The 27429-nt window shown below is 39.1% G+C and overlaps 1 protein-coding gene across 3 annotated transcripts in view; it reads right to left on the bottom strand.

Annotated features, from left to right (window-relative positions):
- The window catches only part of LOC124596478 (nucleoprotein TPR), a 278178-nt gene that overhangs the window by 85003 nt on the left and 165746 nt on the right, over positions 1-27429 (bottom strand). For all 3 annotated transcript variants that reach the window (XM_047135622.1, XM_047135620.1, XM_047135621.1), the window contains exons 25-27: positions 26191-26327; positions 8794-9088; positions 2427-2930 (exon numbers count right to left, since the gene is read on the bottom strand). In XM_047135622.1, coding sequence (XP_046991578.1) covers positions 2427-2930; positions 8794-9088; positions 26191-26327 — 936 coding nt within the window. The remainder of the gene's footprint in view (positions 1-2426; positions 2931-8793; positions 9089-26190; positions 26328-27429) is intronic.

Here is a 27429-nt window from a genome sequence, read left to right as displayed (position 1 = left end):
TCTTCATCCTAACGCCTTTGGCACATTTTGCTGTTTATCAGTTCTTACCAGTCAAAATTACAAAAATGTAACTGAAGACTAAAACAATGAAAAATTCCCAGAATTCTAAAAAATACAGAGTTTTTCCCAGTTTTCTCCCAATGAAAAAAATTTCTGGGTTTTTCCCCAATTTCCCGGTAGTCCTGGAGCATATACACCCTGTGTAAATAACATGTCTGTTTTTCCAACCAACAGCTGAATACAAAGTATCAATGCTAAGAATAAGAATGATCTGCAAGAAGACCAAAATTACTTACCTTGGCCCAAAAAGGGGTCCAATATTCAGGTATGCACATTTTCAATAAATTGCCAGGAAGCATTACAAACTTGGTTTCACATAAAGCATAGTTCAAACAAAGTTTGAAATACTTTTTGGTACACAACTCCTCCTATTCAACAGGTGAATAACATAAAAGGTATTGTTAGACCAACTTAAATAAAAACATATTTTAGATTTCGTTCCGACAGCACTTGGTCACAACCACCATGATTAGGAATTTTGTGTATGATAAATTTATTAAAAGAACATAACTATGTTTTGTTTTGACAATGTATTAATTCTGTCAATATTAGCAGTACCAGTTTACTGTAATGTATTCACATATCTTGACTATCACCTGACAAATGCTCAGGGAAGCGAGTATCATATCCTATTTTTTTTTTTTTTTTTTTTTTTTTTTTTTTTTTTTTATGTTATACTTCATAACATGGTCCACATCCAAAGAATCATCTTATTTTTGGGTCTATGAAATTAAAACTGAATTTAATTTAATCTGCTATATCCACTGTTACCCACCAATTGTCCCTTTCAATTTCAAAAGCAATGTTGATCATGATCTCACTCACAGTATAAATCACATTTTCTGAACCATTCAGCTCTTATGTCAAAAAACAGATCTCTTAATTATTTGATTATATAGGGTGTAACAAAAATGTTTGGCACAAACTGCAGGACACATTCCTCACACATAGCCGAAGAAATTATGTTGTATGAACGTGGATCTGGAAAAGGTTTGTTTCCATGTTACAACTCAAGGCAGTTTTATTTACAAAATTTCATTTTCTCCAACTCATTAATCACGGGAAAAAACACACGAACAGAACATACCAGCATACCAGATGCAACTCTTTCTCACAGGAGATGTTCAATATGCCCTTTGTGGGCATTGACACATGCATCAATCTGCCATCATAGTGAATCTCTGGTGTGCTGATGTATCCCTGAAGTATCGTGTATGGTGTATGGTTTCGCAGCCTTCCATAATACGGGCACAGGCAATTAGTCCACCTCTACTTATCAATGTGTCATCTCTCCTGGTGCACACTTTGAGCACAAGTGCCACTGCCATCAGCTAATCCATACATTGAACGGGCATCTGCAATCTCCGCACTTCCGTGCACTGCCATTGCATAAGTCACATCTCTGATTAACTCTATGGAGTAATCCATGTGCTTGCAAAGGCTGTACTGAGCACTGGAACAGCTGATGTTACCTGTTACGTAGCTTGGCAACAGGACATGTAAAACGAAACACTGGCATTGCACAATGTAACCAGACATAATCACGACTGTGGGGTCCCCACGATTCTAGTGTTTTGTTCTTATGTGTCCCTTGATTAACGAGTTGGAGAAAATAAGCTGTAACATGGAAACAAAGTGTTTCCCCTACCCACCTTCATATAACATAATTTCTTTGCCTGTGTGTGAGGAATGTGTCCAGCAATTTGTGTCATACATTTTTGTTGCACTCTTGTATGATATCTTTCCCACAAGCCCACTCAAACATTTTGTAAGATCGTGTGGTCAGTATCTGCACAGCAAATCTAAGTAGTCAAATCTATTTACTGTGAATTGCGAGGTGACCAAATGTTATTTAGGTAACTGTTCACTTATGTTCCTTTGTTGTGATACTGTTGCCAGGTGCATACATGCTGCAGTTTCATCTTTGTGGTGACGATCTCATGTTCCGCCTTCTCCTCAAAGCACACTGTTCCACTGTTGTATTCTATGAGAGAGTAAAAATTCCTCACTTTTTTACTGGCTTGAATCCTAATGTAACACATGAATAATGAACTTAAGAAACTGGTACTATTATGGCATATCATCAAATCATTGCTCAAAATGAAACATTGTGGCTATTTAATTTGTTTTACAAATATTCTACCCCATGTGAAAAACCAACTGTTTCAAAGGAACTGGCCAGTAATCTTGCAAGTGTTCACGTATATTGATATAAAAAAGGACATACAAGAGTGTCAAAGTGATAAAAGTGTGTAAATCGGTAAGCAGAAGTGTAAGGAGGGCCTCAAAAACAAGTAAAATTTAATGAATTTACTAAAGAAAGCGTCAAAGATTGAAACAGAACTTCCTCAGTGATAATTACTAACCTGTAAGGGTGATGCTTTATCATCATCACTTGCGGCATTGTCAGTATCTTCACGCTGGCGCTTGTGACCAGCCTGTGACGTGCTAACTGTAGCAATAGCTGCACTACTGCTGCTGCTGCTGCTGCTGCTGCTAGCTTGGCTCGATGCTGAGACAGAAGGTGTTTGTTCAGGGCCAGGGGCAGGTGATGTTGCAGTTGCTGGCATTTCGACACGAGGGAGAACCATAGCAACAGCCTGCTGCTGTGAGCCTGTTGGCTGTTGCTGTGCTGACTGTTGCTGCTGTTGCTGGTGGTGTTGTGGCTGTTGCTGCTGCTGTTGCACCTGTTGCTGCTGTTGTGGTTGTGACTGCTGGACCTGTGGTGGAGCTGGTAACAATGTCTGCTGCTGTTGTACTGCTTGCTCTTGTTCCTTCTGCTGCTGCTGTTGCTGATGCTGCTGCTGTGGTTGAGCTGGTTGTTCATTTGATGGCTCCTCCTGAATTTCTGCAGCTTCAGCTTCAGTTGTCTGAAAGTCAAGGACAGATAATTAACTTCGATGTTTTTAATGTCCATTATTTATGTATAAGGAAATTAAAATAAACTATATCTTCCTTTAACATTGTGGCTCTAATTTTGAACAGTAGAAATGCAAAGATGTATTAAGCTATGATTAAAACCAGATCCTCTGTTATGGAATCTCAGTGCTTAAGATAAGAGCAAAATCTCTAACAGACTTGTGGGAAAGGAACAAATACACCACCTTGCAATATTTTTCACCAGCATTAGAAAGCTGACTGTCACGAAACAATTACCCAATATTTTTAAATATGAGGGCAATCCGAAAATAGCTGTGATCTTAATGCTGCACATCGTGTACCTATAGTACCAGCTTGCACTGCCAGAGGGCTGTTGTAGGACCTCTTCTGAGGCTTTCCATCAGGCAGTGTGACCCAACACTGACTAGTCTGTTTCTTGACAGTTTTGTAACTGGGGGTACAGTGCAGAAATGACATGAAAAAATGGCTACTTCTTACAAGCAATGTGTGGCTGTCAAATTTTGTTTTTTACTCTGTAAAAATGCAGTGGAAGCTATTCTGATGATGCAAACACCTTATAAAGAACAAAAACTCATGTGTACCAGTGGTTTTCTTAGTTCAAGAAAAAGGGAGAAATGACCACTGAAGATCAGCCCTATTCCAGTCGTCCCTCAACTGCTCGGAGCGAGGACACTATAGGCAAAATATGTGATCTGATCAGTGAAAATTGATGCAGGGCATACGACCAACTCTCAGACTTACCCAGGTTGTCCTGGAGCTTAATTCAACACATTTTGACCATTGGCAGCACAGTTCATGTCGAAACTTCTCACCAGAGATCAAAGGGATAATCGCATTCAAGCCTGTCATGAAATGAAGGATGCATTCTAAGACAATCCAACTTTTTTTTCAACAAAAAAATTCCATTGCTATGGATATGATCCAGAAATTAAACAACACTCTACTCAATGGAAGTCAACTGACTCACCTCATCAAAAAAAAGCTCTGCTGATGAAATTGAATGTGAAGACGGAACTGATCTGTTTTTCTGACATCAAAGGAATCATACATCCAGAATTTGTCCCCCAAGACCAGACAGTAAACCAACAATTATATTTGGAAGTTATGGAAGGGTTGTGCAGAAGTTTGGCGCGAAAACATCTGGTTTTGTGGAATTCTGGCGACTGGGTCCTGCATCAAAGACAACACTCTTGTAAACATGATTCTCAATGTTTACAAGTTATTTATAGCTGGAACTGGATATGCCCATGTTATAATCTAACACTAAAAGTGGCAGATAACACACAAACTTAGAAAGATTATGTCAGTCATGCCCATTTACCTGAGGACTGACCCAAAAAACTGTAAAATGCAGGGCAGAAAAGTGTAAAATACAGGAATCATGGGAAATACAAGCAAAATGAGTGAATTACTCTTACTGTCATTCAATTTATATAATGATAATCACGAGGACAGTGGCTGAATGCTGACTGACACACACACACACACACACACACACACACACACACACACACAAATGCATGTGCAGGTTTCCTTTCCCTCTTCATTCTGATCACGTCCAATGGTGTAAATAAAACACTGAAGCAAAAGTCTTTCATGAAATCACTTTACAAAGATTAGCATTTTTCATGCAGAAGTAACAGTGATTCATGAAAGCCCATTATAGAAATGGCCATCTTCAAAAGTGGTGTTTATTTGTGTAAATAACTGTGAAATTAAATTAAAGTAGTCTAAAACAACGCAATGTGCAGAAGGAAGGTTGGTACTAGACTCACTATCATCAGATAGTGATTATGATTAAGACAGTGACTCGGCATATTTTCCCAAGCCTCCTAACACTGCAAATCTGTAATACAGGGGGCCGCGACCCAACACACTAACAATGATGGTCTTGCTTAGCATGCTAATGCTGTGTTACATGATTAATAACTTTACAAATAGTCTGTGCTTTCTGCTCTGTTCTAAGCCCAATTTTGAGCAGGAATACAATGCGCTTTCTGCAGAAACCTGTGTGGAAATCAATGTTAAAGGTTGTGATAATGTCACAGGAAACTTAAAATGCGGGAAGCGTTGTAACACAGAATTGCTAATGATGGGAAAGCATTGTATTAAACCCTCAAGCCGGGAGTCCGAGTACACACTCCCGCGCTGCGAATGTCCGCACTGGCGGCATCCCGACCATGTACTCGCCAGTTGCAGTCTCTTAGGTAAAACTGTATTGCTCTGCCATCTGTTGACGATAGCCGATACTACTTCATCACCTAACTGCAGACATATCTGTGCTGCTCTGCTTCAAAGATCTTTGTCATGAAGTGAGGCAGTCGGGAGAAATAACGTGTTATATCTTACCGTCCAAGCGACACTCTCGAATGCAAAATGATGCAGCCAAACACTTCGCGTGGTGTTACTTCAGAGCAAATTCTCGCAATTCTCAATGAACCGACGAATGGTTTAGACAGTATAAATGACAGCGGGAATGATCTAGATGTTGACAATGAAAGTGATTTTGACTGCTTGGAAGAAACACCCAAAAGAAGTGGAGAAGAAACGGCGGATAGTGATGATGATATCGAACAAGGTGCACCAGTGAAACGTGCACGGAATGAAGAAGACTGGAAATGACAAGAAGTTGACAGCTCTTATGTCTCTCTGAAAACACCATTTGTTGGTAAATGTGGACCTGTGATACAGGTGAATTCTGCAGCTGAAGAGTTCAAGCTGTATTTTGGGGAAACTATCGTAGGAACAACCGTGTGTGAAACTAACCATTATGGTGAAACTAACCATTATGCTGCAGATTATATACAAAAACAGATTGTTCTACAACCTTGTTCTAGGCTACGTAACTGGGTAGATACTGACAAAGATGAGCTTTGTGTGTTTTTCACACTGCAGATGTTGATGGGAATTATTCAGAAGCCATCCATTAAGTCTTATTTCAGTAAGCATCCGTTTTTGAACACGCCGATTTTTTACCAGAGTATGCAACAAGACAGGGTTGAGCTACTTTGCAGATTCCTTCACTTTGTAAACAATGAAGAACTGAATACATTTGAAGGCAATAAGAGATTGTTCAAGTTGGGTTCTGTCATTCAGCACTTGAATGATACATTTAGAAATACATACAACATGGGAGAAAACATTTCTGTTGATGAATCTCCAACGTTATGGAAAGGAAGGCTGGCAATAAAAACATATCTGCCTCTAAAATCAGCGAAGTTTGGCATAAAGTCCTATGAGATCTGCGAATCTTCCACAGGTTATTTATGGCAATTTATTATTTATGCAGGAAGTTCCACAGAAATAGAAACAAAATTTCTTTCTGCAGATACCATGAAAACCAGTCAGATTGTAGTGAAGCTTGTTGAGCCTCTTTTCAACTTAGGCCATATGCTCTGGATGGACAATTGTTATAATAGCGTCCTTTTGTGCCACTTCCTGAAGGAAAGAGGTATGAATGTAGCTGGCACACTTCAACTGAATTGGAAGAATATACCTGGTGCCTTGAGACGTGCAAAACTCAAGAAACGTGAACTCGTAGCATATCATTCACACGGCGTAATGGTAATGAAATGGATGGATAAAAAGCAGGTTGCCTTTATTTCTACATTTCATAATGATGCAGTTGTTACGGCAACCAAAAGGGGCAACGAGATAAGAAAGCCTCAATGCATAAAACAGTACAATAGTTTTATGGGTAGTGTAGATTTGAAGGATCAGAAACTACAACCTTTTCTCATGGAAAGGAAGAAAGGTGTGAAGTGGTATATGAAAATGTTTAGAAGGCTGATGAATGTTGCAGTGCACAATGCTTTTATTGTTTACAATGCCAGCGAAAAAAACAACGGAAGAAACGCATCTAAATTTCAGGCTTTTGCTCATAACACAATTGCTGGAAATTCACGGGAAGAATGTAACTTCACCTTGATGTGGGCGACCTACAAAAACTCCTGTGCCTGAACAGATCACAGCAAGACATTTTATTGAGAAGATCTCATCCACAGAGAAGAAGAGTAAGCCTACAAAGAGATGTGCAGTCTGCTGCAAGAAGACAGGGAAATGTAAGGAAACATCGTTCTGGTGCAAGGACTGTGGTGTAGGACTTTGTTTCGAAGATCGTTTCAAAATATACCACACTCAAAATTCATTTTAAGTGACAATGTATGTTTTAATCGTAATAAATATGTATTAATACCAATTCCTGAAATTTTGGTAACATTTGAACAAGTAATTCCCATCCTAGAGCAATTTCACAGAAACACTGCATTCTGGGGCCAGGCAGCCATATAAACTACTGCCAGTAGGCTAGGCATGCGCCCGGAAACTACCGGCTTGAGGGGTTAAGAGAATAGGACTCCTGTTAGGACCAACAAAAATGTATGGAAAAAAAACATAAAATGTAGGAAAATAAAAATGAGGGTTTCACTGTATATTCAAATGCTCATTAAATGTGATATTAAGGCTGAAATACTGAATTCTGTCTTCCAAAGCAGCTTCATTTATGAACAGCAAAGTATACTACCCACATTTGATCTCACAGACACAAAAAAGATAAGACATAGAAATACATGAGAGAGAATTTGAAACAGCTCTAGCAACTAAGGAAAGGAAAGGCCACAGAACAAGATGCCTGTTTGACACTTTGTTGAATACGCAGAGGCACTAGCTCTCTTCCTGTATTAGTTTACTGCAGGTGGCAGGAAAATTGTGGAGAGCTGTGTGACTGGAATAAGCACAGGTCATCCCAATATAAAAGTAGGATTGAAAGACCAATACACAGAACTATACACAAATTTTACTAACACAACAGTCCTTTTGTGGAAGTCAACATTATTGCTGCAAATACCGATAGCATGAAACCCAGTTTGCTATGTTCATTCACGAGATCCAGGAAACAATATATAGAGGAGCTCAAGTTGATGACACATTTTTTTAATTATGGAAAGCCTTTGATACAGTTCTGCCCAACTCCAATTGAATAGTAAACAAACTAAGTGCATATGGAATAGCAGAACCGATATGTGACTGTATTGAAGAATTCTTTGAGAACAGAACTGAATATATTGTTCTTCATGGTGAGGCATCACCAGGAGTTAAAGAAACATCTGGCTTATCTCCAGATAATTGTAATACGGATGCTGCTGTTCACAGTTTATATGAATGGCCTGGTGTTTAAGTGCAAAGCAAAATGAGGCTGACCTTACATGGCACATATGTACACTGTGAGGTGCTATCATCAGATACTTGCTACAAAACGCAGAGATATGTGGCAAAAACTAAAAGCTGTAAATCATCAATTCATCAGTAGTGAAATTAGAAATCTGGAGTACTGGTTTGGTGTGGTGTCCCTGAGCAGTGCTACCATAAATGTGACAACTGAATCACCACACTGCCATTAACGTTTACAAAAGAGTATAACCTGGCAGCACTTACACTTATTCAGTTTGGGGGGACAGGTTTAAAATTAATTACTGTCTGAAATGTTCATTATGGCTGAAGTGTGTGTATGTCTCCATGCTGTGTATTTGTAAGTACTGGGTAATACTATTCTTATGTACAAATTACGGGTAGTACAGTAATTTCCTTTTCACATATACTGTTGCACCATGCTGGCATGCCACATAAGTTAGTCCACTTAAAGTCATTGCATGTGCAGAAGTAACTGTGTAAGCTGCTGATAAACAGAACACTGAAACTGAATTGAAGAAATAAAATCACCACTAATTACTGGATTAAATACTGACACTGCTATAAAGGTAAGTAACTTGCCATGATTGTGATGCTCAATTCTAGCTCCCAATAATCACAAATAATACTGGCATTAGTAAATACCTCTGAAGACTCAGCAGAGCTGAGACCAGTGATTGTCGGTGTAACAGTCGCCTGGCGCACTGTCTGTTGTCCACTGCTGCTACTGCTGCTTGCTGTGGCAATAGGCATCGCGGTGCTTGTGGCAGGCATATATTCTGTGTGACTGGAAGTGGGTACTGATGTCTCCCCAGTACCACTACTATGTACAGCTTGCTGCTGCTGCTGCTGCTGCTGCTGCTGCGTCTGCTGAGTGGGCATCGGAGTCAATATCACTTGTCCCTGCACCACTTGGCTCTGTCCTTGCTGCTGCTGATTACTGCTTAGGAAAGGGACAGTGACTGGATATAATACGACCATTCAAATAGATAATTTCTGCTATTATTCCCCATACCACAGAAAGAATCAATGTTATCATCTTATCACAAAAAATGCTTATATTTGTTGTTTTTAAGTGTTTTACATAATCTATTGAACAAAATGTCATTCTTACTTCTAATAAGGGAAACTTCCCATTGAACCCTACTCAGAGTTAGTGGTAAGACAACTCTGTGGACAGGCCATCAAAAACTGAATATAAATCAAGAATTGAAATAGGCAGAAGGTTACTGAACTGTGAGAAAAGAAGCAAAATTGAAACAGTAAATGGTCTAAGCTCAAGATGTGCAACATCAATCGACCTTGAATAGCCACAGCATAGTGGTTATGTGGTTACAATGTTTGACAGCAAAGGGGGAGATCCATGTTCAAATCTCCCTCATGCCTTCCCCTTTTTCTCTCTCCACAAAATTATGAACTGATCATGCGGTCACGAAGGCAGGGCCACGTGTGAAACTACACATGTCATTTATCAGCTGACATGCCTGCACTGCACAGCCTTTTACATTGGTATGACAACAACTAAACTGGCCGAGCGCATGAACGGACACAGACGAACTGTCCGCCTAGGAGATGTCCAATACCCAGTAGCAGAGCATGCCCTCCAGCATAATTCTAGGGCCCTAGGAACCTGCTACACTGTATGTGCCATTTGGCTTCTCCCACCCAACACCGGTCCCTCTGAACTGCAGAGATGGGAACTTGCAATCCAACACATCCTTTCATCCCGCCATCCCCCTGGACTGAACCTACGTTAAACAACCTCACTCCCATTTACTCTTCAGTCTTCTCCTCTTTCCCTTTCCTCTTTAGCCTTTCACGCATCTTTTCATCCTACATAGTTGTGTTTATCTTTATACTATATACCTCTTTACTTCTGTATGCATCCTCTTTGGTTTGAAGCTGGCACAGTACTTACAGTAGAATATCTTTGGCTTCCCTCTGACAACCATGCCTCCATCCTTGCTACCCTCCCTGTTTTCCTTTCCCTGTTGCTTCATAACCTGGGTTGTGAGTAACTGAATCCACTTTCCCTTCTTCCCTTTCTTTCCCCTCTCTCCTCCCTGATGAAGGAACACTTGTTCCGAAAGCTAGGAACGTAAATTTTCGGTTCTGCTTTTTTTGTGTATCTATCGGCTGTACTGAGCTAAGTACTGGCCAGCCCCTCTATCTCTTTGTTAGTATTTGTTTCACATCTTTATATGAGATTTTCCATTAATCATTTAATTGTGTGATCTGTCATATGCACAGGCTTGACCTTTGCAGGGATAGGGAGCGGAACATCCAAAGCCTTAGACAGTAGTTTATCTTTCTGCTTATGCTTCTTATCCTAGTGATGCTTTGGTTTCTGTGAAAATGTCCCCATTTTATTTTCCAGAAGTGAAGAGGACTGTACTTTTCGTTGGCCCCCAGCCTGTGGCTGTGGTCCTTGTCTTGAGAGGGAGGGCACCTTGACAGATGCCCTCAACCCTGACGACACCAGAGAATGACTAGGTACCTCTGGCTGCACTAATGGTGTGGGAACCACCGGACTATAGGTGTAGGGGGTGAGAGAGCTGACACTCCCTCCCCCAACCACAGGCCAGGCCCTGGAATCACCACAGGCCAGGCCCTGGAATCACGGATAGGAGATGTCATGGGAGGTCTTGTCATCTTGTGAGGTATGGATTGTGATAAAAGTCGCAAAATTTGAGGCCATATCAGTCGGAAGAATTCTTTCAAACTTTTTCTTTGCATCTTGACAGGACAGGCAGTCAAGTGTTTTATAGTTTTGAATTTCCTTCCCCCTCTTGAACACAGCACTGTAGTGAATGAGGAGGTTGCAGTTCCAGACAGTTAACACACTCAGGGGGTTTGTCAGAAGGGCTGCCCTCATGGGATGCCTGACCACATGGTCTACAGATAGCCTCATTAGAACAGTGGGAGGACATGTGTTTGAACCTTTGGCACCTAAAACAGCTCATAAACCGCAGCCCTAACCTTGTCAGGCAAAACTTTGCCTTCGAAGGCTAGGATAAATGCTCCAATGTCCACTCTTATGTTTTGATCCCCTCTGGATGCTGCAAACAGAATGGACTCCATGCCGTGCCAGATTAGTTCGCAGTTCTTGATCAGTTAGTAGCGTTAGGTCCCAATGGAAGATAACACTTTTAACACTATTGATCTTGTAACGAGGAGAAATTGTGGCTAGCATATCTCCTATCTTAACACAGTCTGAAGCGTACGTGAATGGTTGGCGTGCAATGTTTTGATCAGCAAAGATCCATTTCTCATCTTCCCCCTTTTGCAGCAACCTCCCCAAACCAATCTTCAATATTTTCTATGAAAAACAATGGCTTCATTTTAGCGAAAGATTCGCTGTCAGTTCCGGAACAAATCAAGAACTTGGTGAACTGTCCACTTCTATTTCTCCTCTCGTCTTGAGGCACAGTCTAACCCAGATATGCCCAGGATTGTAAACCTCTGCATTAAAATCACTCTTCTTGACTGTTGAGACAGCCACCATTAACTCTGATCCGTTGGTTGTGGATCATCTGCCCCCATGCCACTCACTCCAATTATTGGAGGCTCTTCCTGTGGATGCCGCCCAACCAAGGCAAAGACCACCTGGCACCAGTAGCTGTTGCCTGGAGTCCTTGATACCCCAAAGTGGATAGGTACCTACTAATTGGCTGACACAGGGAGGTTGCAGCTCAGGCAACAGCAGTGCAATCCTTGCATGGTCAGGTGGCTACCACCGAGAGGGTACATGACAACCCCATCACAACAGTCTGGCCACTGGGATGTATTTCAGGTGCAATGGTACATCCACTTTACAGGTAAGTGTGAGAGATAACAGTGTACAGGAGACAGTTAATGCACCACAGTAAGGCGTCCTTCCCCAAACAGCCTTCACTTCCGTAAAAATTGGAAATTTGGGGTTCAAACCTAAAATGGGGAGCAGAATTTAAAAAGCCAAAAAAGGTGAGTGGTAGGAGAAAGAAAGTCCAGAACATATTAAAAATACCAAGGTAAATAAGTGACCAAATATGAGGACTCCTATTAGTTGTCCCTTACAACAGGCAAGGAATGGTTGTGGGTGTATTCTAACACCCAACATCGCAGGGGAGAGGGGAGTGGGGGGAAGCTGTCATCTGTACTCAGGTGATTCATGTGAAAAGGATTCCAAAGTGATTATGGTCACATGACACGACTTACGAGACTTTAAACGTGTAATGTTTGTTGAAGCTAGATGCATGGGACATTTCATTTTGGAAACCATTAGGGAATTCAATATTCTGATATTCACAGTGGGGTCATTCCATGCCATATCATCCAGCCAAAAGTAGATATAAAACCAATGGTTTTTGGATTTGTTCCAAAGTTCATATGTGAAATGTATGCATAAAGATAAGAAAATATCCAAAGTTTCATCCAATTCTATCAAGTAGTTTCTGAGTTGTCACTGTTCAAAGTTTTAGGCTAATTGTATATCCGACGGTGATTAAGACGTAACTAAAGCATGCATGCTTTTACAAAATTTGAAGCAAAATCGTTAGTTTTGAAGCTAGGGCCCTGACATTTTCACTGTTTTGTTCTAAATTAAACACCGAAACTGATATATCTACAAAATTACGATTTATAATGTTCAATCATATTGGAAACTGTACTGAAACTCAAAATATTGTTAATTTCAAAATTGTAATGTAGGCGTAGAAAACTATAAATAGCTAAAATCTCTCTCCAAACAACCCAATACAACTATAGTATAACCTCGTTAGCGCGAACTCGCATAAGACGAACTCGCAGTTAACAAGAAAAAAAATATTGGTCCCACCAGGAATACATTAGTTCTTATGGTACGTTTTATCAATTAACATGAATTTTGGCTAAGGCGACTTACAAACTCTGTTTCAGTTCCTAGCATAATTAAAATTCACTGTAACACAAACTTCCGACCTTATAGTACTCTAAAGCGTAATTTTTTTTCCGAAATGAATGTAAGAAATGTAGCTACAAAGCTCTTTATACTTATTGTTGACTCGTTTTTAATGTATTGTAGGTCGGTAGCCACGATTATCACCTCAACAATCGGCGTATGCTGTACATTGTAAGACATTCAATAATGTGTACAGCAGCATTTAGGAACGTACTCAGAGCCAGATTTGACCAGTGTTCTGTTAGTCGTAGCTGTATCAAGTTGGAATACTGAATAAAAACTACAGTTACAACCAGTACCGTAGCATGCGAAAATGGCAAAGAGGAAACAGACAGCTCTAAATGTACAGTTAAAGCTTAAGATTCTAGATGAAGTGGACCATGGTACCAAGAAAACAGCAATTGCAGAGCAGTTTGGAATACCTTAATCTACTTTATCTACTATTATTAAGAATCGAGAAAAAATTATTAATGCTGTGGCATCAGGGTCAGGAAACAAATCTAAACGACTTCGTACCACCAAGTATGAAGACATCGGGACGTTACTGCTAGAATGGTTCAATCATATGCGGGCATCTAAAATACCTTTAACTGGCCCTGTGATTCAGTCAAAAGCAAATGATATTGCTAAAGATATGAGCATCAAAGACTTCTGTTGTTCTGCTGGTTGGTTGTATCGGTTCCAAAAGAGACGTTCAATTTCATCTGTACAAATTTGTGGTGAAGCAAATAAAGTTGATGAAGAAAGTGTGAACAGCTGGTTTCATGAATTCAACCGAGTGAGGGAAATGTATGCCTCGTGTGATGTGTTTAACATGGATGAAACTGGATTTTTCTACAATCTTTTTCCAAATCACACCCTGGGGATAAAAGATGATAAGTGTCATGGTGGAGCACGCAGCAAACAACATGTGACTGTTGCACTGTGCTGTAATGCTGACGGCAGTGAGAAGTTTCGTCCCTGAGATATCGGTTAATCCAAGAAACCACGTTGTTTTAAAAACATAAATATGGACACTTTACCTTGCATCTACTCTCACCACAAGAAAGCTTGGATCGATGGCATATCATTTCGCAAGTGGCTTCTTCGTTTCAACAGTCGAATGGTTGCTCAAAATAGACATGTTGTCCTTACATTGGACAGATGTACTGCTCATAACATTCATGATCTGAACCTGTCCACATAAAGGTTCAGTTTTTCACCCAACGTCACAGGCCGCCTCCAGCCTTTGGACCAAGGCATAATCTGCCTCATAAAGAGAGCTTATCATAAGCGACTTGTAAGAGCTGCAATTCGTGCAGCTTAAAACAATAGTGCAACCCCAAATTGGAATCTGCTTGATGCAATAAAAGCCATCACAGCAGCCTGAAACACTGTATCGCCACATCATATAGGGAAGTGCTTTAACAGAGCTTGGAGACATAGCAACACTGAAAATGTCCACAAGTTAGAAGATGCCACTTCACCTGATGAATGGACAGTTCTGCAGGACATTGCGAACCCTGGGATTAGTTTAGAAGAATTCATTAGTGTAGACGAAGATGTTGCCGTACGTGCTTCTGTGGAATCTGATGTGCCAAAAGCTGCGAACAAGAGCCATCAGAAGAAAGTGAAGAGGAAGAGAATACAGATACCAATTTCACCCACCCGTCAGGAGATGTTTACAGCCTTGGACTGTTTAGAACGGTTCGCTTCAACACCTGACGTCACTGCTGGGTTTATGTACGCTATCATTACAACTGGTTGTGAAATTACAAAACATTATTGTTCCCATGAACGTCAGCGAACCATGACCGAATTTTTTTCCAAGAAAGTAACGAACATAATTTGTGAGTACTTGTAATTTTACAATCACTTTATAGTGTTGTAAGTCTACAATAATGTGATTGATAGTGTAGTGTATTACACATTAGTGTACTGCTGTACATGTATACTTATTAAAATCTGTGTTTTTCACTTAACACGAATTTTTTTAACACGAACTCCTGATTTTTTCGGTCCCTTCGGATTCATGTTAACGAAGTTTTACTGTATATATTTTTGAAAACAGCATAAAATTATCTTTCAAATGGTGCAAAAAATTGGTGGAGTTCCGAGTTGTAACAATTTTATCTTATATTCATGTCAAAACAAGTTTTATCTATTCAAAACGTATAGAACGGCTCTTTCAAGATTCAAAATGGTTATAGTTAAGGTTATGTAGAAGTAAAAGGTTTTAAAACTATAGTTTGGAGGATCAGGTACTTGAAACAGTAATTTATTAGTAAATTTTTTGGTATTTTTTTTAAATTGGGACAGAAATTTTACTGTAGTTGTAATTTTTGTTTATTTATTTTGTTTCATTTAGCTGAAGTTAAAGTTGAGAAACATACAACATTTTTGGAATCTTGGGAAGTGTGTTGAAGTTCAGATAAGGCAGTACTACTATGCAAATACAGGGTGTTACAAAAAGATACGGCCAAATTTTCAGGAAACATTCCTCACACACAAAGAAAGAAAATATGTTATGTGGACATGTGTCCAGAAATGTTTACTTTCCATGTTAGAGCTCATTTTATTACTTCTCTTCAAATCACATTAATCATGGAATGGAAACACACAGCAACAGAACGTACCAGCGTGAATTCAAACACTTTGTTACAGGAAATGTTCAAAATGTCCTCCGTTAGCGAGGATAAATGCATCCACCCTCCATCGCATGTAATCCCTGATGCAGCCCTGGAGAATAGCGTATTGTATCATAGCCGTCCACAATACGAGCATGAAGAGTCTCTACATTTGGTACCGGGGTTGCGTAGACAAGAGCTTTCAAATGCCCCCATAAATGAAAGTCAAGAGGGTTGAGGTCAGGAGAGCGTGGAGCCTGTGGAATTGGTCCGCCTCTACCAATCCATCGGTCATCAAATCTGTTGTTGAGAAGCGTACGAACACTTCGACTGAAATGTGCAGGAGCTCCATCGTGCATGAACCACATGTTGTGTCGTACTTGTAAAGGCACATGTTCTAGCATCACAGGTAGAGTATCCCGTATGAAATCATGATAACGTGCTCCATAGAGCGTAGGTGGAAGAAACTAAAATGAGCTCTAACATGGAAATTAAGCGTTTCCAGACACATGTCCACATAACATCTTTTCTTTATTTTTGGGTGAGGAATGTTTCCTGAAAGTTTGGCCGTACCTTTTTGTAATACCCTGCATGCACATACAAAATTCACCTGTCAGCAGTCTGCCTGCTGTCTTGCATCAAGACATGAAACCCTGCCTCCCCCACAGCCTGCCTGTACTCCAAGCCTATCAGTGAGCATTTGGCTCTGTTAAAGTTAACTGCCTAGTGCTTTGTGCTTAGTGACATTTTAAATAATGGTTGTATAAACACAGTTACAATTTTATTTTTAAAACTTTTTTTGTTTGTTTGTGTGTGTGTGTGTGTGTGTGTGTGTGTGTGTGTGTGTGTGTGTGTGTGTGTGTGTGTTTCTAAATCATGGAGATACGAGCAAGTTCAAGTAAAGATGAAAATAATTTCAAGTGTTCAGTAGGTACATTACTATATTTTTCATGTGAAAATACTTCACTGACAAAAACCAAGTACATTTATTTAATTTTGGAAAAGTTGTCTAAAGAAGAAGTAGAAATTTTAGTTTGGCATACTAATAAGCAGTACAGTGAAACAGGTGATATTTGTTCCCACCATTTGTGTCATTTTTTGAAGTATTTTGAAAAGAACCAAAAATCCTGTTATGATCCATTTAAGAAACATTCTGTACCTTTAACAAAGGAGAAAGATTTGAGGATAATTACTCTGGAAAAAGCAAAATATGTTAAAGAAAATAAGAACTTTATTTTAGTGCCAGGAAAGCTGTTGTGCAGTACATGCAGAAAACTGTTGAACGCGCTAACACCTACTCTAGATCATGAAGATATTGCTCTACTTGAAACTGATGAAGCAAATGAGAGTGAATTAACCAATGCAAAAAGAGTAGTAGAAAGAGAAAAATTGAATGAAACTCTTTTAGGGTTGGCTGTGACACCACTTCAGTCATTATCTACTCAATCGAAGAAAAAATATGCTAGAAAGAAGTTTGAAAAAGCAAATGACCAGGTTAAAAAAGCTGGCATTTATTTTGAAAGTACAAGAATCCAACAATTCAAGTGAATCTGGCAGTACAAGTCAAGGTAATGAAGACAAAATCTGAGGATCTTGATCATTCAGTGAATGCTATAAAGGAAAAACTCAGGATAAACTTAACCAAACGAGAAAAAATTACAGATATTACAAATCACCCCAAGTCTTGGCTTCAGAGAAAAGCAGCAGAAAAATATAATGTATCAGAATATTTAGTGCAAAAAGCCAGAACACTTGCGAATGAGGAAGGTATTTTGGCTTTGACAGAACCCTTCCCTAGGAAATAATAGACACTGTCCAACTGTTTTATGAAGATGATGAATTTTCTTACATGTTGCCAGATGCTAAAGATAAAGTTAGTATAAAAAAATACTTACACACAGAAAAGAATTCTTTTATGCAACTTAGAGGAACTATTTATTGTGTTTAAAGAAAAACACCCAAATACTGAAATTGGATTTTCCAAAAGCGCTGGTTCACAGAGAGAGAGTGTGTGTGTGTGTGTGTGTGTGTGTGTGTGTGTGTGTGTGTACGCGCGCGCGCTTGTACCACCAAAATGTTGAGCTTTTAGCAAACGCTCTGAACCAGCATGATAAAGAATCAATACACACTATGATGGACAAATTGGTTTGTGATAGACAAAACAAAGACTGTATGTTAAGACGTGATGTGTGCCTGAAAACATTTGAATTACTGCATCTACATCTAAGAGAAATACTATAGTTCAATTCTTTTATCTTGGCGGCTCGCGCATGCCCGCCCAGACGCTGGAGATTGCTGCGTTGCCAGTTGCACACGACGCACGCGCCAATAGGAGCAGTGCCATAGTATAGCATAGTTCGCAAGCTTACGTGTAGGGGGGAGCGCGCAGTTCATGAAGTAAAGCCACCACGGCCGCATTAACCCTTTCGCTGCTACAAAGACGTGCTCCCTGCATTCCGCGCTGTGGGCGATTTTGTCACTGCACTGCTCGCCTGTGCAGACACACTGTGTTCCGACTGCTTTGATATTCTATCATTCGATTCCACAAAAACTATTTGGCTCAAAAATTAGATTTTTACCTATCTTCTTGACTGATACCTTCCCCCCATAAATGACTTAATTTTGTTTCGATGTTCAACGCAGTTATTATGCAACATTAAATATAGTAAACCTTTGCACGAAATTCTGAAGAGTTTGCAGAGGTAAAAGTCCAAAGAGTATACTTTCCGTATGGTCGATTTTAGTTGCCACAATGTTGAGAATGAAAGACACTCGTCCGTGCTCTGCACTGCTGTCGAGATCTGGCAACGTCGTTCTCTGTTCATTGGCTGACTGTGTTTTGTGACGTCAGATGCGCAGAACGAACCTAAACTCGGCCGCCAAGATATATGACGCGCACTTTAAAAGACTATGATGAAGATGAAGACATTAAATTTTCGCAGTGGGTTTCAAGTGATGGCAGAATGACTTTACAAACAATGCTACTATCTTGCAATGAGTTTACTGATTTTACTACCAAAAAAATTGAGTCTCTGATATCTCACTCTTGCATCACAAAAACTCAAAACTCTTACAGGAAACAGAAAAAAGAAAATTTGGCATTTAATGACGTTTTAGTTCCTATAGATTTTGCAGAAAACTATAACTTCATTCTGCAAAATGGCTCTGAGCACTATGGGACTTAACATCTGAGGTCATCAGTCCCCTAGAACTCAGAACTACTTAAACCTAACTAACCAAGGACAATACACACATCCATGCCTGAGGCAGGATTCAAACCTGCGACCGTAGCAGTCGCGCGGTTCCAAACTGAAGCGCCCAGAACCGCTCGGCCAAAGCGGCTGGCAAAATGAAGTGCAATCCTACCACTGGCACTTGAGCTCCTCAGTTCATCCAATAATGATTTTTTTCTAAAATGAAGATTCCACCACAAAAGAAACAACATTGAGTTTAATTTCAGATGATCTAAAGCATGATGTACCATTTGGTTATTCAGTACAAGAAAAAACCATAGATTTTATAAAACAAAACTTTCCTGACGTTGACCGAATTGAGTATTTTACAACTGGTTGCAGTGCTCAGTACAAAAACTCCAAAAGCATGATAAATTTATGTTTTCACAAGGATTTTAAATTAAATGCAAGCTGGTCATTACTTCTACGAGCCATGGTAAAACAACATGCGATGGGATTGGGAGCACAGTCAAGAGAACTGTTACCAAAAAAACTTGCAGAGCAGTAGGTAAAGTGAGCAGATAATAAATACTGAACAAATGGACAATTTTTGCAAAAGTTTACTCTCAAAAATATATATATATATATATTTCTTTTTACAGGAAGAAGAAATTGAAACTAAAAGAATAATTCTTGAAACTAGATTTCAAGTGGGTCAAACAATACTGGATACAAGAAGTTTCCATTATTTTAAGCCAGCTTCTTGCGAAGAAATTACAGCCAAATGAACAGCCAAATGAATGAGTTCAGACTCAGAAATTTTGTTGAAACAAAATATTTTTATGACTATCCCAACTATGAAACCTAACCTACATTCTTTCGTTGCATGTGTTTATGAGCAAAAATGGTGGATAGGAACGGTTCTGGGTTTCAATGAAGAAGAAGGGGACTATGACATCCTTTTTATGCAGCCTCAAGGACCAGCACAAACTTTCTTCTGGCCTCAAAAAGAAGACAGGTGTCCTGTTCCACCAGCCTATCTTTTATGTGTAATAGCTCCTCCAGAGATAGCATCTCAGTTCGGCAGATCTTGCAAAATTGATGCTAATTCCCGAAAGGAAATCATCAAAACATGGAACATTTCAATGTTTATTGTAAAAAAAAAAAAAAAAAAAAAAAAAAAAAAAAAAAAAAAAAAAAAAAAAAAACGAGAGAGAGAGAGAGAGAGAGAGAGAGAGAGATAGTAACCTTAATGGACATTTAAATGTAATTATTGTACATACTGCTTCATATAAACTTATTGGGCTTTAATGTCATCAAAAACACTCTGTGCAAAGGATTCGTTTGAAAACGAATAATCGCCAACTCATGTATTCAAATGTAAGTACACCTATTTTTGTAAAATTCACAATGTATGTATCTTTTATTTTAAAATAATTCATACATAAAAATTGAGTTCATCTGGTATTTTCAGAGTTGTATTGACTTCAAATATTTAATTATCATATCAAACATGTATTTTACAAAGTAAGTTACAAAATTTGACTTCAATTTGTAATAAAATTGTTACAGCTCAGAACTCCACCAATTTTTTGTACCATTTGAAAGGTAATTTTATGCTGTTTTCAAAAATATATGGTTGTATTGGGTTATTTGGAGAGACATTTTAACTATTCATAATTTTCTAAACCTATGTCACAATTTTGAAACTAACAATTTTTGAGTTTCAGTACAGTTTTTCCAATATGAACACTATAAATCAGAATTTTGTAGATCTGTCAGTTTCACTGTTTAATTTAAAATATAATGGTGAAAATTTCAAGGCTCTAGCTTCAAAACTAACGATTTTGCTTCAAATTTTGTAAAAGCATGCACGCTGTAGTTACTTCTAAATCACCCTCGGAAATATAATCAGCCTAAAACTTTAAACAATAACTCAGAAACTACTTGTTAGAATTGGATGAAAGTTGGAATATTTTCTTGTCTTTATACATACAATTCAAATAAAAATTTTCATAAACATCTGACAGAAGGGTGTAGGGCCCTGGGTGATTTAGTATGCAATGACCCAGTGTCAAGAGTGTGCTCAGAATACCAAATTTCAGGTATTACTTCTCATCAAGGACAACAGCCTTCACTTTATGACCAAGAGAGCAGTATTTGTAGAGCTGTCTGTGCAACAGCCAAGCAACACTGCACGAAAGAATCACATATCAATGTGGGACATACAATAAACGTATCTGTTAGGATAGTATGGTGAAATCTGACGTTATGGGCTATGGCATGATATGAACAACGCGAGTGCCTTTGCTAACATTACATCATCACCTGCAGTGCGTCTCCTGCGCTCAAGATCATATTGTTTGGATCCTTGACAACTGGTAACCCATGGCCTGGTCAGATGAGTCTCAATTTCAGTTGATAAGAGCTGATGGTAGGGTTTGAGTGTGGTGCAAACCCCTCAAAGCCATGGACCCAAGTTGTTGACAAGCCACTGTGGCTCCAAAATTGTGTCAGCTGTGTTTACATGTAATGGACTGGGTCCTCTGGTTCAACTGTACTGGGTGTCACTGGAATGGTGGTATTAAGCTACTTTGAGGCTATTTGCAGCCTTCATGGGCTTTATGATCCATAAATATGATAAAATTTTTATGGATGACAATGCACCATGTCACCGGCCTACAATTGTTCGTGATTGTTTTGAATAACATTCTGGACAATTTGGGTGAATGATCTGGCCATCCGGATCGCCCAACAGAATCCCACTGAATATTTATGGGACATAACTTAGAAGTCAGTTTGTGCACATAATCCTGCACCGACGACACTTTCACAATAATGGTCGGATACAGAGGCAGCATGGCTCAATATTTCTGCAGGGAACTTCCAATGACTTGCTGAGCCCATACCACATCGAGTTGCTACACTGTGCCAGGCAAAAGGAGGTCTGACATGATAATAGGAGGCATTCCATGACGTTTATCACCCCAGTGCTAACGTTAGCATGCTAAAGAATTGAGGAGTGTTTTTTCAAAACTTAATAAATGCTCAATTGTTCAAGATTTAGATTTTTGTGGTTACATATCAAGCTTGTTGCCATGCATGACCTGCTGAAAGAGTTTTGTAAAAACCCGATATTGGCTGTTGTGACAGGATGTTCAAATCGGTGTGTTTTGGCAAAACTCAGTGTTTGCCTTTAGGAAGTTAAAGCAAAAGTCGATGAACACAAACTGTGCTTTTCTTCTGAGGGACCTGAAGGAAGAACAAAAATGTAGGACATCACTTTCAGTGATACTGTGAGGGCGTTTCTGAAAGGGGGGAAGAAACAAAAAAGGATGAGAAGAAAAGAAAAATGACCTGTAGGAAAGCACTTGCCACCAGAACCAACAACAGGAATAAATTAGTGATTTTCAGAACAACATTAACTTCTGATTATTACTCAGTTTGAGATAGCTTTGCCAGGCAGAAGGAACATCAAGAAAGAAGCAAAAAAGAAAAATACTGTTTCAATAAAGAGCAGCATACGGAAAAGGGATAGCCAGACAGTACCTGTATGTCACAACATTTCAAGCAACAACATGGTTGCTCAAAGAAAGACACTCGAAAGGAAAAAAGCCTAGAGAAAAAGAATCAGTTAATAACAAACAACAGCTTGCACAAACTTTGTGCAAAAAGAGGAAATTCCAAATACGGTTAGAGTATATTTTGATATACAACAGAATCAGCAATACCAAAGCTTACCATAAGTGAATTATTCTACTCTGGACAGGTTTGGCTACATAATTTGTGCATTATGACTCATTCCCGAGCACAAACAAAGTAAAAGATTGGTTTTTATTCTTTGCTTGGAACAGGATAGAGAGGATGCAATGAAGTAGCCTCTGCTCTATTTGATTTTCTCAGAAACCTTGAAGTGTACCAGCCAGAACATGGTTCAAATTGAAGTTGTTTAAATGATTTCAGTACCAGACCAAATAAAAATACAGTAATGATGATGGAAGAAAGCAGGTAATTTAATAAGATGGCACATTATTTTCAGACTCGGGATTACAGGTATAATTCTAACAGAGTGTTTGGTAATGGATAAAGACTACTGGAAAAATGAAGATATTCTTTCACTGGCTGAATAGTATCAAGTGCTGGAACAACATGGCATCGTCAAGAATAAGATTGGGAAGCAAAGGTTTTCAAGTCCTACATCTAAGATGCTTTTCAAAATAACTGTTCAGCGAGTGATGGCTTAAGCAAAGTCTAGGGAGAAGGTATTGTTGTCAGTATCAGATACAATAGAAGTCCTGTAGAGGTTGAAGTACAGAAATCCAGAAACTGCAACTAGTAAGTGAGGAAAGCTGCTACCTTCAGAAACAACAAAGTCAGCAAGGAAAATAAAAACGTCTTGAAGCTCGTGGGACATTTTAATGCGCCAGAAGCAGATGAAGAGTTTTATAAGGACATTGTTTAAAGTAATCAATGAATTTCCATTTCATACTGTTGTAGTCAGCATTTTGTGTTAATTTCAGTAGTGTTCTGATTATCAAACGTTTATGGATAAGTATTCTAGTAAAGTGTCACATTGTAGTTTAATATTGTTCTTTTAACAAAAATGTCAAAACATGTGGTGGGTCAGTACCAAACAGTGAAATCTATGTACCTTATTATGTGAAGGAGAGAAGACATCTGGCAATTTATCTGGATTCATGTGAAGAAAACTGACATGTCAACTCACCCAATCAAAAGTTTTGCAAAGATTTGGTACAACTTTTTACTTACAAATTCAGACACCTTGCAAACACCCAACACTTTAGGGGGGGGGGGGGGGGGGGGGGGGGGGGTGAAAAGTGTGATAGCTAATAAATAATAGTTTCATTCCGACTTGGTTTGACAGTGAAATGGTATTCATGCTAACAATATCCTGTGCAACCCTCTCTGTAACTACACCAACCTACATTCACGTGAACCTACTTACTACATTCAAGCCTTGGTCTCTTATAATTCTAATCTCCCCCCCCCCCCCCTTTCTTCCTTCTATCAGCAAACTGATGATTTCTTGATGCCTAAAAAATATGCCCATCAACCGATCTCATCTTTTAATGAAGTTGTGCCATAAATTTCTTTTTCCGCCTCTAATTCAATTCAACACCCCCCCCCCCCCCCCCCCCAATTCATTATTTGATCTACCCATGTACAGTCTTCAGCATTTTTTTCTATAGCACCACATATTCTCTTCCTGTCTGAATGCTTGTCATCCACATTTCACTTCCATACAAAGCTACACTCCACACAAGTATATTCAGAGATGACTTTTTAACACTTATATTTGTATTAGATGTTTAATTCCTCTTTTTCAAAAATGTTTCTCTTGCTATAGCAGTTGTTTGATGCAGCTATCCACACTAGTCTACCTTGTGCAAGCCCCTCTTGCCTTTTATACCCCCCTCTACATTGGACATCACAACTTCTTTTTCTGCCCAAACAGCAAAAGTCGTATATTACTTTTAGTGCCATTTCCCACTATAATCACCTCAGCATCACCCCCATTCAATTCGACCTCATTCCATTATCCTTGTCTGACTTTTGTTGACGTTTACAATCTCTTCCGTCCCAAGGCACTATCCATTCCTTTCTACTGCTCTTTTAAGTCCTTTGCTGTATCTGACAATTACAACTTCACCTTGCTTTCTGAATTTCTCCTTGGTTTCCCTCACAACTTGTTCAACATACTAATTAAATAACATCGTGGATAAGCTACTACCTTGTCTCATACCTGTCGCAACTATGGCTCCCCTTTCACGTCCTCAATTCATAACTGCAGTCTGGTTTCTACATAAGCTGTAAATAACTTTTCACTCTCTGTATTTTATTCCTGCTACCTTCAAAATTTCAGTAAGTGTAGTCCAGTCAACATTGTCAAATGCTCTAAATCTACAAAATGTTCTACATACTGGCTTTCCTTTTTCCCGGCTATCTTCTACGATAAATCATAAGTTCAGCACTGCCTCTCATATTCCATTTCTTCACAATCCATACTGATCTTCCACCCAGATCACCTTATATCAGGTTTTTTTTCCATTCTTCTGTAAATAATTTGTGCCGATATTTTCTAACCATGACTTATTAAACTGTAGTATTTGCACCTGTCAGTATCTGCATTGTTTGACATTGGAATTATTATTTCTGCTTGGAGTCTGAGGATATTTCATCTGTCTCATACATCTTGCACACCAGATGGAAGAATTTTGCCATGACTGCCTCTCCCAAGTATCTAAATAATTCTGAGGGACTTTCAACTACTCGAGTGACCTTGTTTCGACTTACATGTCATTCAATGCTCCATTAAATCTTGCTCACAGTACCATATATCATGTTTCATCTTCGATTTGCTTTCTATAATACTGTCCTCAAGTTTGTTTCCCTTATATAGACCCTCTACAAATTACACCAGAGAAAACCTCAAAGGGATGTAGAAGATGGCTTCAGGAACAAAATGATACGAACTCACATCCGGAAACATCATCCAATGATGCTACAGAGAGTTGAAGTTATAGATGTCAAATCCTGCCCATTTATGTATATGCACTGTGCTCCCAGGATGATGATGATGATGATGATGATGATGATGATGATGATACTAACATTCAGGGACAATGGAAAAGGATAAATGCATCAATTTGAGGTCCAGAAATGAACTAGTCAGAAGTTAAAAGTGAAAATTGTTCTGATACCTCTGACAATGGGATACATGCAGCAGTACTGTTGTTGCTAAGACTGTAGGACAACCATCTTTCAATGGAGGTAGTATGGAGAAAAACATTAAAAAAGTCTGGTAAACATGGGCTCTAAAACATTTATCTTAAAAGCTATGAGCACTTATTCACCTTTGCTCTGTGAAATCCTTATTTTGTTCCTCAAGACACCTTCTACATCCCCTTGAAGTTTGTAAGTGTAATTTTGAAACACCATGTATATTCCTTCCACTTTCCACTAGAATATGCAACTCATTAATATATACTGGCAACGAAAGATGCAGTTCAAAATTCTAAGGCTTGCATTTATTAAAGACTATTTTTTAAAGAAAAAGAATGCGTAATTTAAAATTAATATATTAAATAACTACCATCTCCCCACCCCCCGCCCCCTCCAAAAAAAGAAAAAAATTTAAAAACAAAAAAAAATTTAAAAAAATAATCCCTTTCCACTCTTTGCAGTGTGTGTTTTATGAACTGTAACTTTCTTCTATAATGGAAGTGAAACACAGTAAAGCAGCTACAAACATAATTCAAATTCATCTTAACAGTCAATATAGAACAACAATTCACTACAAAATGTCTTATTTTGGAGTACTTACGTTGTCTGGTTATTATAAGAACTGGAAAATGCTGTAGGTAAAACTGCAGCTGTACGTGGCTGTGAAATGGGACGAATGCTGGCAAATGGTGTTTCACTTCTACCGGTCCATGGTGTGACTGCTGCAGATTGCTGGGGCTGCAAGCAGCAAAGCAACAGATAACACAATAAAAAGAATTTAACTCAAAACCTACAGTATGATACTTCATGAGAAAAACCACACCGTTAGGCAGACAAATAAGGCTTCACAACTTGCATTCATACCTCTTAAAGAGAACATTCTCAAGCGTGCTTTATTCTGGAATAGTAGTAGATTTCTGTGTTTATTTGTGTCTGTCCTTGGGTCTGAATTTTACTTATCCAAGTTAGTATCACCAATGTGTACAGATTAACATAGATTTGCACGAAAAAGTGTGACTAAACTTCATTTGATTTTTGTTGCTAGGTTACAGATGGGAGGAGACAATAGCATGATATGCACTCCTCACTATATTCCATTTGGATTCAATCCATCTCCTGAACCCCTTTTCTTCAGCCACCCACAAGCTACAATGCCATTTCGGATCTGCATGCAGTGTGTGCTGATGTCTCTTGGTGTGTAGCAAGTACAACCCAAATCCAGGGCTTTAACCAGCTGACACCCTGGTTACTGCAGAGCCCCAGTGTCATTTTAGATTCAGTCCAGTACAGGAGACATTCCACTACTACTACTACTACTACTACTACTTTTAATGTAATATTTTCTGAAACTTTATATGAGCACCGCAACTACATAGCTGTCTTTACAGATGGGTCAAAGCAGGGGGGACCCCATTGGTTGCTCTACCACTTTCCTAGGTTGTTGTGTCCTCAACGTCCAACTGCCTCAAGACTTTACTGTCTTCGACACAGAATTATAAGCAATCTTGGGGGCACTGGAACAGGTGAGATGTTCTTCCAGAGCTGCATTTCTTGCCTGTTCCTATTCTCTAAGTGTCCTTCACTCTCTCCAGTGTCTGTACTCAGCAGATAAAAGTAACCCAGAATATCCGGGACGCCCTCCTCCAACAACTGGGGAAGGTGGTGTCTTTTGCCGAGTACCAGGGCACATGGGTTTGTGGGAAATGAAAGGGTGATCTACTAGCCAAAGACGCATGTTGTGATCCTCAGTTATTTCAGTGTGTCATCCCCATGCATGCTATTACCTCACTGTTGAGGTACAAAGACATACTGGCAAGACGAGTGGCTGGAAGTGACAGAC

Source organism: Schistocerca americana, chromosome 2 (assembly GCF_021461395.2).
Source record: "Schistocerca americana isolate TAMUIC-IGC-003095 chromosome 2, iqSchAmer2.1, whole genome shotgun sequence".
Taxonomy (NCBI): Eukaryota; Metazoa; Arthropoda; class Insecta; order Orthoptera; family Acrididae; genus Schistocerca; species Schistocerca americana.
Note: the sequence above shows the minus strand (reverse complement) of the source record. Positions and strands in the feature narration are given on the sequence as shown.